Source organism: Egretta garzetta, unplaced genomic scaffold (assembly GCF_000687185.1).
Source record: "Egretta garzetta isolate BGI_Z169 unplaced genomic scaffold, ASM68718v1 scaffold228, whole genome shotgun sequence".
Taxonomy (NCBI): domain Eukaryota; kingdom Metazoa; phylum Chordata; class Aves; order Pelecaniformes; family Ardeidae; genus Egretta; species Egretta garzetta.
The window spans coordinates 4,721,658-4,737,953 of NW_009260758.1; the positions used below are offsets into that span (position 1 = coordinate 4,721,658).

The 16,296-nt window shown below is 47.6% G+C and overlaps 1 protein-coding gene across 1 annotated transcript in view; it reads left to right on the forward strand.

Moving 5' to 3' along the window:
• Nucleotides 1-9,693, forward strand: part of FRMD4B (FERM domain containing 4B) — a 246,352-nt gene extending 236,659 nt beyond the window's left edge. The window contains exons 17-22 of the mRNA XM_035901411.1: nt 1,171-1,227; nt 2,560-2,707; nt 3,831-3,956; nt 5,108-5,913; nt 6,597-6,729; nt 8,129-9,693. Of these exons, the coding sequence (XP_035757304.1) occupies nt 1,171-1,227; nt 2,560-2,707; nt 3,831-3,956; nt 5,108-5,913; nt 6,597-6,729; nt 8,129-8,249 (1,391 nt within the window). The 3' untranslated portion in view covers nt 8,250-9,693. The remainder of the gene's footprint in view (nt 1-1,170; nt 1,228-2,559; nt 2,708-3,830; nt 3,957-5,107; nt 5,914-6,596; nt 6,730-8,128) is intronic.
• The last annotated feature ends 6,603 nt before the right edge of the window (nt 9,694-16,296 follow it).

Consider the following 16,296-nt stretch of genomic DNA (forward strand, 5'->3'; position numbering starts at 1 on the left):
TTGCCCTGGGCCCAGTTCCATATTTCACGCCCACGTGGTCAAATTCACGTGAATAAGCTCCCCTGAAGCTTTTTCCCCAGTGTTGGGTTGCAAGCAGAGCTGCAACCCATCCTCGGTGGTCTGACAAGTCCCCCTCTGGGCAGGGGCCAGCCCTGATGTTTTGCTGTTCTTGAAAAGCTGCTCTATTTACCGAATTCTTGCAACCAGACCTTTCCTCGCAGCAAAGGGAGCAACGTATGTTGCATGCGCTGCTGATGACCGATGGAAGAGGCAGGTGTCATACACAGTGGCTGCCGGTGTTGACTTTTGCTGCTTCCTTTCCCTCGTGCACGGAGCTTCATGTAGATTTTTTTACCCCACCAGCACTGGGTCTTACCAGAAATGGCCTAGGAACAGATTTTTCTCTGGGTTAATTCTCTCTAGTGCTGGTTTTTATCTCCAGCCGAATTTCTCTGCTGCTGCTGGTCTCGTTTAAACCTCAGCAAGGACAGGCTGTTCCTGAGTGAGCGGTAGTGTGTAGGGTCAAGGTGAGTGGACAGGCAGGTGCAGTAAAACGCTTTGGATAAAAAAAAAAAAATGTAAAAGAAACAGAAAAAGATTGCAATGTCCATACAACAGTTCCCGCTCTGTGTCGTTGGAGTTTGCAGTAACTTGGCTGAAATCAGTGGAGTTACTCTGGATTGATGTTAATTAAATTGAAACAGAATTTGTATCCTGATGAGACATTCAAAAGTGAATGCCAAATTTCATAAGGCATCTCGTACCTCCCTGGTGGGGTTTCAGGTGTACCTAGAGGAGGTTAGGTGCTAGCAGCCAAGATCTACATGTCTGTGTAGGGTCCTGACTCCTACTGAAGCACCAAAACACCCTGTAAGATCTGTTGGAAGCTGGATGGGGAAAACACCTTTGTAAATCTTGGCCTGATTCCCACTGCAGTTGAAAAAAAAAAAATCTCCTTTGATAATTACATATCACTGAACTGCAGTGAGCACAACTAGGTCATGAGATACTCCCAAGCAGGACTGTCTTTGGGCTGTTGAGGGCTAAAGCGTACAGATTGTAGTGTTACAAACAGCAGTGGTCTCTGAAGCTGTAGGAAATAAACTGTATGTGATATTTGGAAATTAATGTTGGGTCTCCTGTGCTTAAAGTGCTTGTTTTCATTCACAGATGATATAATTCCATCTGAGAGCAGCTCCCTGTCCGATACAACCACCTATGATGATGGTATGTTGCTTATCCTTTTCTTCCTATGAAATGTGCCTTTACAGAGATGTTTCTTTGAGTTAATGTCCTTTAGCCTACTACTGTGGTGGCTTTTGATGACAAATTACTCTATAGTAGAGGAAAACAGAGCTTAATCAGGAATGTTGCTCCTCAGAATGGGTTAGTTACTCAAAGTTTCAGCTCTGTGAGCCAATCTGAGTTGTCTTTAGAGAAGGGGATTGGTTTTCCCATGACCAACCTGTGAGCTGAAGGCGTTGAATTGCAAATAAATATTTCATCCCTGGGACCTGGCCGGAGGTGGATGAGTGGCTGGAGTAGTTACGAGCTGGGAGGATTTCCCCAGCCCTTCTGTCCTCACAGCTACTATAAAACTTTAAAAAAAAAAAAGAGGAGAATAGTCACAGATATTAACGATCTGTTTACATTTATCTGTTACCTGGTGAGCTTGCATCTTGCATGGGTATGGTGTTTGCTCGCCTTACTCATTTCACGCACACACCCACGGACACACACATTCACGCCCTGTTCCACAAGGTGGAAAGGACTTGGCTTGCCTCTCCCTTAAACCAGATAATCATCAGCTGGGGACAAACATAATCTAAACTATTACTCACTTTTCAGTTATGGCCTGATTCTGATCTCGCTTTGTCCCAGTTTTAGGCTTGTACAACCCATCTGGTGCTTTAAAATGGAGTTACACCTGGTTCCTGCTTGTACAAGTAGACGTAGAGCCGGGGCTTTGGCTTCAGAAAGTGTTCTCTGTGATGCTCATCCTGCATTTATATGTGTTAGCTGGAGTTTCCTGTTGGCTCTGATGGGACCTGGGTTGTGCCCTAAGCAAAGCGAGAACAAGGATCAAACCAGCGCCTTCCCAATTGCCTTCAGCAAAATGCGTCTGTCAGTTGTCTTTGCTCATTCAGTTGCTTTTGAAGTCAGTCCCTTTTAGGTTGTATTTCAAAACTAATTCATAAAACGTCGTTTTCAAGTGAAGAGCTGGGAGGTGAGGGAGAGGAGACGGCCTTTGCAGGGGCAGCGCTGGGAAGGGTTGTGCTGCAAACGGGTGCTTTCCCAAGGAAGTTCCGCTTTGGGATCTGGCGCAGCCCCAAGTTGTGCGCAGTCTCCGCAGGAGTTGGTGCTGCCCAGATCTGGACAAGCCTCCGCGATGTCCAGTCCGTGTGGAGCAGAGCTCGGTGCGGGCAGGAGAGCCTTTCCAGATTGACAGCTTCTGTCCTTGTCTCTGTAGTGCAAAGTGTTTCTGCTTTATAGGGGCTGCAGATTTGCGTACAGGGCAAAAATGCCAAGGATTTTGCTAACAAAATTCTTTTCCAACAGTCAGTGAATCGCTTCCAGTGCCAGCACAGAGACCCAGCTCTGTGCAGCTTTCTCCAAGGCTTCCTCCACCAAAGTCCCTCGGGGTGGATAGAATTCATCTCAGAAAGTCATCCATAAACGAGCAGCTCTTGGAAACCAGACACTCCAGGTAGGGCACGTCTCGCTGCTGCCGTGCTCTCCGCCTTGCTGGCGGGAGCTCCATCTTCTCCTGCCAAGATTCCTGTTGCTACTGGTGCTCCAGGGGAGCCTGCTGCCTCCGTGTTCTCTGCCATTACAGGATTTGGTGATGGGAGCTAAATATCCTGTTTAGTAACAAAAGCATGCATAAGAATATAGAAATAGTTGCTGCAGTCTCCCAAATGTAAGGTAGTGTAGTCTTTGTGAAGAGGTTCGAGATGGGTGAGAAGTTTAATAGCAAGAGCTGTATATAAGGAATTGCTCATGCCTACCAGTACCGTCACCCTTTCCATGGTTTGTTTTCAGTATTAATTAAACAACTTGTAGTTTTCCCAATGGCTGTGCTTAATGGCTTCAGATAACACCGAACCATCCCCATCCCTCCTGATGGTATCAGTATTTCAGCAGGTCCATGGTCAAAGTGTACAGAATTCACCTAAGTCCTGATGGGCAATTCTTTACGTAAGAGCAGATTCACCCAGCTGCCAACATTTGTGCCAGCTGCAGTGGCTGGCTGAGGTTCCTGTAGGTGTCCGTGGGATTTGGGCACTTTCCGAGCTAGAAGAACAGTTCCATGGAGCGCATTGATAGCAGTAGTGCTGCTGATGGTTGTGTGGTCACGTTGTATGGGTCTGAAGGCTGCTGAAGGCATGCCTAAAAATGTTTTAAAGTTTTGGGTGATGTCATGCCTTTTGCATTTTTCTCGTCTGTCCCTCAAGATAAGCAGAACACTCCTCCACGTGAAGTTCAGAAGTTGAATTGTAGCCATATGTAACCCTTTAGCTGTGATGTGCTTCATTTTACAACTCGATTCCTTTGCTTCTCTGTTACCTGCTCTGTCTCTTCTGCTTCATACTTCTGTCCTTTGGCAGCAACTTTTCCTACTGGTCATCCAGTGAGGACCTCCCTTGAACCACAAGGAGGGGTTGAATTTTAATCCCTGTTAAAGATTCTGTTCTTCAGATGGGGAAGCACGTCCAGTTTTGCCCTTAACTGCCCTTCGTTTTGTTCCGTCGAGACTCAGGGTGCACGTATTCTGTGTGCTGTGACTTGCGTGGTGTTTAACCTAACTGGGATTGTCTCCTTCATTACAGGGACCCGCTTTCTACTCACAGCAGCCCTTACCGAACCCTGGAGCGGCCACCCCAGCCCCATGGGGGCAGAAGCATGCCTACAACCCCTGTGCTCACACGCAATGCCTACAGCAGCAGCCACTTACAGTAAGGGGGCTTTGGTTTAAGTGCCATGTCTATCTTGGGCAGCAGAAGAATAAAAGTGAATGGTGTTGAGAGGGAAAAGGGTCCTTTGCCATGCGGCTTTTCCCCAGAGCAGGGTCAGGCTCTCAAAATGTCTCTTCTGGGTATTGGAGGCACAGGGTTAATATCAGCCATCACCTCCTGGCACGGTCCTGCCCCAGCTTCGGGCCATGCGAGTGAGGGCTTTCAGGTGAGCACAGACCCTGTCTGGGCAAAGAGCGGCACACGCCAATGGGGGTCTGCAAAATTGGGAGCGAGATGGAAGCTGGCACGCAAATATTGCCTATCTGATCATGAAAGACTATAGGGGGTCATTTCCAGATAGGCACCTATAGGGAGCTTCAACAAGTAATGCTTGTTCAAAAGGTTTCTGTAAAATACTGGTGAGATAGCCAGAGCTTCTTACATTTCCTTTGTAGCCTCTTTCTTTAACAGAGTGAGGCTTATGAAATTGTATCGTCTGTCAGCTAGCAGTGTCCCCACAAAAACTTGTTCGCGAGCTGACAGATGTCTGCTGTGTGTTACGTTCCTACAAACCCCCTGAAAAAGTAAGGCAGAGGAGGGAGATCCCGGTTAGTGCCCTTGCTACAGGAAGAGAGCTGCAATGTGGGCTCACCTGTATTGTCGGGCAGATGAGAATCCATGCTGGGGAAGGAGAGATGCTGTAAATCTGACAATGTTATCAAGAGCTGACGGTTCATTTGGCTGGGGTAATGCAGGCTGGAGAGACAGAGCCACAGGAAACCCATCTTCCTACGTTCTGCTCCTAGCTTGGTTACTTGTGCAAACTTTACCCGCCTAAAAACTGAGCGCGCCCTCCTGTAAGTCATTACAAAAAGTGAGTTTGTGAGCTTTGCTGCGTGTATGCCTGACGCAGATTAACCTTGCTCACCATGATAGATTTTTGAGAGTTCTACCATTGCAGCAAATCTAGTACTCAGCCAAGCTGAATTTCTTGCAATGCAGAATATTCTATGTGGAAGATAAGGCTGGGTTTGTATTGTGCTTTGACTGGGGAGGCAGCAAGCCTGACTTGCCCATGCGTGCTCTCTCCAGCTCTGCGTGTACGTTCACGTGTGACTGCCTTTAACCAACCTACGTCTGTGCTGTTTCAGGCCAGATGTTTCCCCGCACCACTGCCGGCAGCGCAGCGGAAGCCTGGAATCCCAAACCCACCTCCTGTCTGAGACGCCTGCTGAAAAGGCAGCCTTCACCCTCTCCAAGTCCCAGCGAAGCAGCAGCACAGAGATCCTCGATGATGGGTCGTCCTACACTAGCCAGTCAAGTGCAGAATATTACTGCGTGACACCTACTCCCAACCCATATTATACTACTCAGACACTTGACAACAGGACCAGGGGCCGAAGACGGTCAAAGAAACAAAACATTTCTGCTGCAAATTCAGGAAGCATGCCAAATCTTGCCCAGAAGGATGTCCGCAATGGTGTCTACCACAAAAGTCAGGAGCAGCCTTCCTCTAGTTACTATATTTCTGGATATTCCCCGTACACCGAATCTGACGTTTATTACAACGGAGGATATGTTTATGAGAGCGATACGGAGGGACAGTACAGCGTCAACCCTTCCTATCGCTCGTCGGCACACTACGGATATGACCGTTACAGGGAATTCAGGTCTTACCATGAGGATGAAGTGGACAGAGTACCGCACAACCCATACGCAACCCTAAGGCTTCCAAGGAAGCAAGTTGCTAAAACGGAGCATATAACCAAAAACATTCACAAGGCCTTAGTAGCAGAGCATCTCCGTGGTTGGTACCATCGTGCCTCCAGTCAAAAGGAACAGGGTCATAGCCTGCAGGCAGGCTTTGAGTCTGACCGAGGATCTCAAAGGAGTTTGGGCTTTGCTGGTCTGCAGGCACCGTGCTCTCCTAGCAGTCGGGTGTCGTCTTTCTCTTCGGGTAATGTCTGGTTTTTTTTCTGTGCTGAGTGTTTTTGTAAGTCCCTGCCGTGCATCAAATTCTGCCCCCCTCCACTGCCTCCAGGTTTTTTTCTGAGTGTTTTTGTAAGTGTGTTTGTGCTGAGTGTTTTTGTAAGTCCCTGCTGTGCATCAAATTCTGCCCCCCTCCACTGCCTCCAAGTCAGCAGGATAGAAGCAAGGCTAGAGCTCTGTCCTGAAAGGTAGATGAGAAACCTGAACAGCATCTTGGTTTTCCATGCTTGGGAAGAAAGACTTGTTGCCTTCTCCTATAGGTGAAAATGCCTTTTTTCTCGTCGTAAGCACCGTAGTCCAAAGCAGCCCAAAGAGCCATACAGGTTTCAAACAGGCGTGTTTACCAACTAGCAGCAATGTGTAAAACTCCACGCCATGTAAATGCATGTGCTGTGATGGCTTCCAAAACACAGTACAATGAGCATCGCTGAATGGGTCAGAAAGTCTTTTTAAGAGATTCCCTAGCTCCAAAATACCACCCGCACAGTGCTTTCCTCCCTACAGGGCTTGTAAATTAAATTTTGTGTTGGCATTATCTGCTTGTGTGTCCTGCAGAAACCCATAGAGATCTCTAATGAGAATTCTCATTTGTCTCAGCTGATTTAGTTGAAGAAAGATCTAATTTGCTGTCATATTTTTTTTTAATTCCAGCATCTTCTGCAAATACTGCTGGGAACTGGCGAAACCCACTTGCACTGGGACTTTCAGACTACGATACGTTGTCTCATTCCTCTTACGCCAGCTGTTACGGGAATGTTTATGGCAACCTTCCTTTGCAGGGCAGGTGAGTAGAGTATATCAAGGTTTTCTACCCTTCCTCCTGTGTTTCACAGGCTGTTAAAACTTCCGAGAAAGTCAGCTTGACTTCAGAGGGCCGGGCCGAAGCGTAGTTATAAAATTGACTTTGTGAGAGCAAGTCTTCTCTGCGTGGAGTAGATCAGCTGTACCACCACTAACTGCGCCACCGGTATTCAAGGCAGGGGGAAGCAGTGAGAGTGAAGGGTGAACTCGTTTGTTCATGGAAGATCTTGCCCTCCCTGGGAGCAGCGTTGCGGGCAGAGCACCCGCTGAGCCCCATCCCTCTCGCCCCCAGTGACAGGAGGTCACCCCTGCGCCCCATCAGCAGGCCGGCAGGACACAGTCCTGTTGTGCTTCTGAAGCTGTGCTGATAAACTTTTGGAAAAACAAGAAAAGGAAACACCTCTCTTCAACCTCATGTCTCAAGTGCTGGCGTTCAAAGGCGATACCGCATCTGCCGAGCGCATCTCGCCTGGCAGAGCTTACCCCAGGAACCGGGCGGGATGTGCTGCTGCTGGTGGAGCCACCCTGCTCGTGAGGGCTCTCCCCAGGGCTGTGGGGAGCCCAGGGCCTGCTCAGTCCTTGCAGAAATTCCTGCCACACTCTCGCTGCTTCTGCTTGGTGTTTTCGGTCTTTTTCCCCCGCTATCATGCCCCGGCTGTTATCAGTGAGGACAGAGACCTCCTGTCCAGGGGAAGGGCTCTGCCCACGCAAATGCTGTCACGTTTAGGTACGCTTATGCTCAGCATAGCCAGCTGTAGTTAAGTACCCCAAGTCTGTGCCTACTGCTTCATGGGTTGCAGTTTGTGCTTGCTGCCAGGCTGGCTGGCGTGAAATGACTGAATTTTTAATTTTGTTTGTTTTTATATAAATGAAAGTGTAAGAAAAGATGTAAAAGCTTCTGTTAGATCCGTGTTTCCAAGATAAATGCCGTGGGCTTTTTTTATTGCAGTGATTTAGAAGATCTACAGTAACAGTGTTTAAAAATACAGTTTCTACTAAATTCTTAACTTCCTATAATTGGGCTTTGAAAACTCTGCTTATTTTGGCAGCTTTATCTAAATGAGGTTTATTAGCTATTAATTTTCCATATTCTGAATCACTTGTCTAATCATTCATCTGTTTTATTTTCTATTTTAATGTGATTATGGCAAATGAGCAATCAATACGCCCTACAGCCTCGGCAATTTCGAGCGGCTGAAATCCTGCCGCACGCAATTTTACTAATTACAGCACAAAAGCTGGGCTTGCGTTTGGATCCGATTTGCGCTGGGGTGAACTCGCAGCAACCAGCATCGCTTCAAGCCAAAGGGAAGTTGCTTGGATCGGTGCAGCTCTCGGGGGCGACCCTCCGCTCTGGCTGATCCCTGATGTCTGTCTTGCAGAGCGTATGCGGAGTCGAGCCAGCTGGGCGGCGACGATGAGAGCCGGTTGGAAGACGACTTGCACGGCAGCGAGCAGAGGTTATTCTGGCACGAGGATTCAAAGCCCGGGACGCTCGTGTAGGACCGCCTGCAGCCCTGCATTCGTACCCTTGCGTGCCTTGCACAAAACGCTGTGACTCCGAGGCAGATCTCGGGTGGAACTTCCAAACCAAACAGGAGAAGAAAAGCAGGCTGTTTTGCTGGGAAAGATTAAATTCAGCATTAAGGGGGACTGTAGCAACATGACAAAGTCTTACCACGAATGGCGTTTCTTTCCGAATCCAGATAGCCTACACGAGCGAGGGCAAGCCACAGTTTAATCTATGACTAGATGCAGCACTTGGTTGAAGTATTTATATTTAGCAAGCACTTTTTTGGAAGATTGGAAGGTGTTGAAGGCAAACCTCAGAGAAAAAAAAAAAAAATGTGAAAAGGAGACTCTTACGGAAAAACCAGGTATTCTAGGAGCACAAGTCTGGTGTCTGAAAGAAGAACTGAACATTTATTCTGCCATGGCTTATGATGACCTGGGAGGACTTTCATAAGCTTATGAAGGATAGATACTGTGTGTGTGAGTGAGGCAAAGGGTGATTTAATCAGTATTGGAACATTACTTGAAGGAAGGCTGGATTTTTCTTTTTTTATTATGGAGGTTTGAATGAGTTTATCCATTTTTTGGGGTGTTGTTAAGAGTGTTTGTTAGCACCACAGGCAAGTTCTGGAAAGAAAAGAACTTGCTGACACAATATGTCATGTAAAACTATAGGCGGTCGTGGATTTTGGAAACGGAAGCAGTAAACTTTGAACTCTCTTTTCCATGATAAAGTATAATTAATCACCTCCCATTTAATGACCTTTCCATGGTACAACTCCACTGTGCGGAGGAGTAGGCCAATTTTCACAGTGGCTGCACGGTGACCCCTGTTCATCGGGCGACAATTACATTTTGCACGGCCACAGCGAACCGAGGATCCGCGGTGGGGAGCTCCAGTGATCACACGGCAAACGATTTGATTGTAATGGCCAGTATTTTAAGGTGGATGCAAACACAAATAGCCGAGTGGGTGCCTTAAAATGAGGGGCATTAGGATTGTACCACGAGCCGCCTGAACTGCCAGGTGTGTTGCAGAGTCACTAAGTGACTTTTTTTTTCACGAAACCATTTGTGTAGGAAAAAAGTGCGACTGCAGTCTTGACCTAAGAGGGATAAACCTACCTCACGTCATCCATCTGTAGGAACAAATTGGCATGGGTTATCTTGCGTGATTTCCAACGACTCGCTTGCATACGGTAAAATCTCTCTTGTTTCTCAGCTGTACTGTGCTTCAGGATTCCATAAATGGTGCTCTTGTTTTTTCTTTTATACAAAGAATTAGTTACTCCTTGTTCATATTGTGAATAGGAAAGTTTCTGATAAACTTTTTTGACGTTTTTTACCAGTATTCCAGAGCATGTAATATATACAGAAGGACACACTTGTTAAGCTGGTACTTAGTCGTTTGTATTATTAGAGTCGCAATTTGGAATTAAACAAAGAAAAACAAAATAAAAAATAACTTATTTCCTTGGTTTTGCATATTTGTATAGCCTTCTAGAAATGCGAAAGCTCTTTTTGCTTATTCTTTTACTACTTCTGAATTTTTTAGACCTATTATTTTGTGTAGGTCAATAAAAAAAAAATTCCTCCTGTTTCTACTTGAGCGCTTGGAAAAGTGCAGCGTGTGTTCTTTCAGGGCGTTTAAAGTAAGAGAGGGTAAATCACTGTGGTTTGATTTCTTTTGGTCTGTGCTGTCAGGTTGGGTGCAGAGGCTTCGGCTGCTGTGCAAATCCCCAGCCTGGGGCAGGGGCATCGGCAGTAGCCACGCGATTGCTGGGGCAAGCTTGGCCTGGAGCAGTTCAGACCCTCCCAAAACACATCTGTGGGTCTGATGGCCTCTCCAGCACAGCTGCCCTGTGGGAGCAGGAGCTGGGCTCATGCAGCATCCTGGTGGGAGGGTTGCTCTCCCTGGACCTGCTGCCTCAGCTCGGCAGTGATGCACAGACAGAGGTGGCCTCGTGTTTCTGGAAATACTTCTTGCTCATCTATCCTTGCACCTAAAAATAGCTGCCGCCTTTCCAGTTTGGAGCGTGGTTCTTGGGGTTGGTGTTGCTCATCTGGGTTCTCTTTTGAGTTTGTGCCCTCTGAGACTCCCACCTTTCTGGAAGAGCAGCTTGGCTTCTGGATGCACACCTGCTTTTGCACCCTGGTCACCAAGCAGTTGAGGTTATTCAGTCTCTCTCCTCTCTTCAGAGTTATTTGTCATTTCCTATTTTTTGTGGCGTCCGTAAGCTTCACTACCACCACCGAATTTTACACTTATTTCCAGGCTGCTGGTGAAAATTTGTATTAAGAAGAACTTGCAGGCATGCCCACTGAAGATACCCCCATATTGTCATACTTCTCCATTTCTCTGAGTAGTTTTCGAGGTTTGCCTGGTCACAAGTTCTTCATTCATTGAATCATGCTTGCTGCTGTTGTAAAACTTCGGTGTTTCGAGCAGGAAGCTGAGTGGCACGAAGTCCAATAACCTACCCAGAACTAATGGTACCGGTGCAGGCTGGCAGTTATTTATCAGCACTCTCAAAGCTTTTCATTTGAAAAAGGAAATGAGGTGTGTAACAAGGTCTGCACCCCATTTAAAGTGTTGTTTGCATTCCTTTATTTTAATGCTGTAGCCATTGAGTTTTCCATCGGCTTTTCCATTAGTATTCAGGATTTAGCTCAATCTAACACATCCGTGTTGGCACAATGCTGATGCTTGGCCTGGCCTCCAGGCTTGCTTGGACAGGACCAGGACAATTTTGGATGATGTTGCTGAGAAGATAGGAATCTGAGGTGGGTTTGGGTTGAGGATGGTTTGTTATATTTGGGGACACTGGGCATAAAACCTCAAGGGCCAGAGTTCAGAGCCTGACTGCAGCTTCCAGTAAGCAAGAGGCTCTTGTAACCCCTCTTATTGTTCTCTGCATGCCTGGCCCTGCAAGAGTTGTGCTCTTAGAAGCTTTCCTGAAGGGTGGAAGCACAGAGTGAAGGAGGAGGCCCAGAAGAGGAGAGAATAAGAAGATCCAACTTCTTTTTCTTGGACATTGCCTGGGGCAGGTAGCAAAGGGCTAGGGTTGGCCTGGGGTGGCATGGGGGAAGGAGAGGGAGGGCACAAGGTCCCAGTGGGACCTCCTGCCTGTTGCCAAGAAGGGAGCTGGGGATGCTGTGCAGCTTGTGCAACACCTGGGGTTTGCCAGTTGTTTTTCCCCAGGACCCCTTCACTTTGCCTTTTGTGGACCTCTGGCTTTGCCCTGCATTTCTGGAGCGATGTTTTGATGCCCGTGTATGACTGTTCCCAGGGGCCAGGTCTGTATAATGCAGCTGAAGAGGTAGTGAAGACATACTTGTCATTATGAGCATATTCATTCACAGCAAAAATACAAATCACCTGTGCTTTGCTTGAATGCCTGCTGCCCCTGTGCTTGCTGGTGTTTAACCACAGCCTTTCCTCACCAGGATTACTGAGGACACCTAGTGACTGCCCAGCAGCATTGAGGAGAAGGGCCAGCTTGCCTCATACTCCTCTGAGACCCTTCCTGCCCCTTCCAGGTTGAAGAAATATTTAGAAATCCTTATTTAGTATGATCCAGAGCAAAACCAAGAGGTGAACGATGTGAAACACCCACAGGGTTCAATTTTACAGCGTCACAGGCGTGCATCTCCGTAAAAGGTGGAACGTGCTGCTGATGAGATGAGAGTGCGGAGGGGAAATGAAAGCCCACGTTAAACTGTACGTAATGGAGCATTTCGGAGTGCTTTTTAGTTGATGGATGAAGAAGAAAACACAGTCCTTGCCGGGAATCCTTAAAAAGGCCTTAGTGCACTGTGCTAAAACAAGCCGTGCCTGATGTTTTTAATTGCTGCCTGGTTTTTTCTGCTGTTTTGAATAGAAATACTCTGAGATGCAGGAGGACAAACTCCAGGAGCTGCCGTGAGCCCTGCGGGAGGCTGGTGTCTGCTGTTCCCCCGGCACAGGGACCGGGCAGTGACCAGCCTCAGACCAGGAGTCCCTGCTCTGAGCGCAGGCAAATCTTTAAAGATCACAAATCTTTTTGAATTCACTGAAGTATACTTATGTGAAACTCATTGGCACATATGCGATGTGACTCTTGCAGGTTTCTGCTGATTTTTCCTCTGTGGTCTTGGACTTGCTCAGCCTCAACGTGAGCCGGGTCGCAGCAGTGTTTTGTACACAGCAAGGATGCTTGGCCCCTGGGTGGGCGAGAAGCCTCCCCTGTGGCCCAGCCAGGCCTGCAGAGTGTTTGTAGGAAATCCTGTATGGGCTGAAGGTTTGCTCCATCTCCTGGATTTGGGGGATTAATGCAGGCGGAGCCGCTTCTGCAGGTGGCTTCTGAGCCTGGGGAGAAGCTCCCAGTCACTGTGCTTGCCCGGCACTTTCTGGATAAGTTAACACCTCAGCTAGGAAGATTTCTGCCTTCTACACTATTCTTCAATTTCTTTTGTGCTTTTCTATCATATTTAATAAATTTCTAAGGTACAAAGCTGAGACCTTCAGCTAGAGCAGGGCCTCACATAAACACTGAAAACTATCAAGTTAAAGCAAATAGGAGCAAGCTTCTGTGTTTATTTAATGGTTATTAATTTAAGTCCAGTTACCTGTGTTTTATGGACCTTTTTTTTTCCACCTAGGGATCTTATGCCGGGGGAAAAACTCTGTGTCCTTCAGAATGTTTTATCTTGTTGGTAACAGAAACTTCCTGGGGTGGTTTTCATATTACTCCTGCCACTTTTGCAGTTGTTTGAGATAAATATGGTAAGGAAAAAAAAAAATCTTACTTCACAAATGGGTGAAGACATAAACAGTTCTGTCTGCTTTTTCTCATTGTGCTGCGCTGGGCATCGTGTGTCTGCCTACTGCGTCCCCTCCTCTTGCCCTTGCTGTTCTTGTGCTGAAGGCACTGGGCTGCTGGCACCGACTGTGCAGCGAGCCCTGGGTTGTTCCTTGGATCAGTTGGGGATAATCCGGCTTTCCAGTCAAGTGAAGCAATGACCATGGTATTTGTGTAGAGCAGGGGAAGGGGACCTACAGCTCTAATCTGGGGGCAGCCCATGTTTTCCTGCATAATGCAGCCCTCGTTAGAACCAATTAGCAGTTGGATTTACGTAATTTGGGTAACTCTGCATATATGGATGTTTGCTGTTTCACCATGCAGTGAGAAAATGGACCTTCATCCTGGCATAGATGACCTTGCCAGGGGAAGGGATGAGGTTGCGTGTGGTGTTTGTTCATGTTTTCAGGTATAAACTCTATGTGATGGATTTGGTCGTGGCTGGTATTTCCAGAAATGGTCCTTGCCCACACTGATGCGTGGTTGGTACTTTGGAGACTCTGGTCTGTCTCTAAACTGACCCCAGTATTGGGACCTGCAGAGTGGGACCTCAGGGTTGATCCCACCCTAGGCCTGGACAGAGGAAGAAGAGGCAATTGTACGTTTTCTATATTGTCATCCACCCCTTTTCCCTCCTGTTTAACTCTTTGCTCACCCTGCCCTGTCACAAACTGGCCGAGCGTCCTTGCGTGCCAGGGCAGTGTGTCCACAATGCCTGGCTGAGCTTTCCAAAGAAGACACTTTCTCCCATTCCCAGCGTTGCTGTGATGCCCACCCTACCAGCAGGTAAGGTCTGGTGCACAACCCCCTGCCTTCTCTGGCAGGACCTTCCCCTTCCCCCCATAGCTATTAGAGTCAGGACCGCATGGATCATCTCCCAGGGCAGGATTTATCATCAAAGACAATTACCCCGCGCTCTGATGCAGCAAGTCAAACCTGATGTGATGCTTCTGGAAGAAGGGATGGTGTGAGTCGTGATCAGTGCTGGTAGCCCAGGAGGATGCAGGACATAGATGTCAGGGCCTTCATGAAAAAGAAGCAAGGTGTTTAATGAAGAAGCAGCTCCTTGATATCCATCCAATGTCGTTATCCATGTCTGTCCCTCATGAAGGGAATCACTATAAATCCTTCAGCAAGTCCTTGACTGCAGAGGGATGTGCTCCATCTCCCAGGGCTTCTCCCACCCATCTCAAGTGCAGCAGGCATGAGTCTCAATTTATATTTAATCATTAGAGTGTCATTGAAGAGCTGCAGATGGAGAGGAGTTTGCAGCCAGCTGGGGCTCAGCTGGAGTAACTCTAGAAGAAGCCCTTCCACCTGTTCCCGGGCTGGGGTTAGGGAAGGACGTGCCTGGTGTGTACATAATGAAATTGCCATGTGGCCTTGCCGGCATCACTGCCCACAGGCACGTTTTAGTGGCAGGATGATACGAGGTAAGGGGCTGTGATAGGTTTGAACGCTATAAAATAAAGGTACACCCTGTGTTTAATGGGAAGGGTGACATTGATTCCTAGAATGACTCCGTTTCTTATCAGATCTGATCTGGCTTGTGCTGAATTCAGCGTTTCATATAAACGTGGAGGCATTCGCTCGTTCAAAAGGTTATGATGATGGAGCTGTCGCTCCTCCAAGAGTCCTTGGTATCATATTATAACAGTTCTAATTTAATGCACCATTTGGGGGGAAGCTATAAATTTGGCTGCAAAAGGGAGAGGACATCTTAAAGTTTAATTCTAGCTACTGGTTTTAGTGTGAGGCTTTTGTCACTCCGGAGGCTCTGCCATGGAAACCCAGAGCATAGATAAATTGTAAGAATAAAGGTAGACTTAATAGTAAATAATTGCTAAATTGGATACGCTGCCACAGACAGGTTCTTATGCAGAGTTCATAGGGAATTAATGTCGTCTTCAAGAGTCCGAGCTTGTATATCTGATGCAAAGTACTGAATCTCTGAGCCTGGGCCTCTCTTGCATGCAGATTTGGAATAATAAGCCCTCATTTATTAACAGTAAATGTTTGGGTAAATGCCCTGTGCAGTGCCCACAGGTAGTGTCCCATTCAGCGCTGTGTCTGCCTGCCCTGCCTTGTGCTCCGGGCAAGCTGAGGCCGTCGGACAGGAGCCAGCCTTGCCCTGTGGCAGCAGTGCATCTCTGTCCCCAGGTGGTCCCTGGTGCTGGGGGTTCCTGTCCCCCTCTGATGCCCATAACCACCCTCAGCTCTGTCCCAAACCAGGTGAAGCCACATCAGGGCAGCTCAGGGCACCTTTGGTTTTGCCTGTTGGTGAAAAGTCCCAGGCGGAGCTGTAGCTCAGTCCTTGAAGTTGTGGTCAAACATTTATCATCCTCTCGTGAATTGCCTGTTCCCCATAAAATAACGAATTTGCTCACGGTCTCTCAGACCTGTTTTCATTCACCACAGGCTGGTTCTCCTTTGCTTGGCAGCTGCTAGCGCTGTGCTTTGGGGAGATGAGGCAACGAACCACCATCCAGCGATGCAAATGTTCAGGTATTTGGAAGCGCTTTACCAAGATCATGTAAATAACAGGAGCTGGGAAAGTAAAATACCAAGTTAGAGACATAACTAGTGCTCAGTGTTTCAGCGCTTTGCCCATGATCGTGCTATAAATGATATCTGGGAGTAGAAACTCCTTCCTGCAGCCACAGACCTGCCTCTCTGTAAATGAGCACCGTTCAAGGAGGCGTCGTGTGCCCTCTGACTGTGCTGGGGGTGCTGCTCCAGCCACCTTAAAACGCGGTCAGTAAAAACAAAAGCATGTATATATACATATATATATATTGGCAGGGGGGATGGCGGGTGAGACGTAGATTGCTCATCGCCAAGCAAGCACAGAAACGTGTGATTTGAGGGTGAAATTTGGAAGATGTTTTGGCTCCGAATGGGGCAAACCTTTGCCCTGGGTTGGCCCAGACCCCCAGGACCAGTTCAGTTACGTTCAGTGTCGTTCCCAGCCCCCCACCAGCAAAACGTCACTGTCAACGTTCATCTGTGGAGCTGTCTCCTGCCCCAAAATCACGGGGTTCTGGATGAACTTTTTAAAATGGTTTAAAATAGTTGAAATGGTTTAGAAGTCCATCAGCTAATCACTTAACCCTTCTTGATGCAAACCAAGGCATACCCATCGGACTTGCCCATGCTTTTGTCTGTGGGATTGCTTTGGTCACACCAGTGGCGGGGGG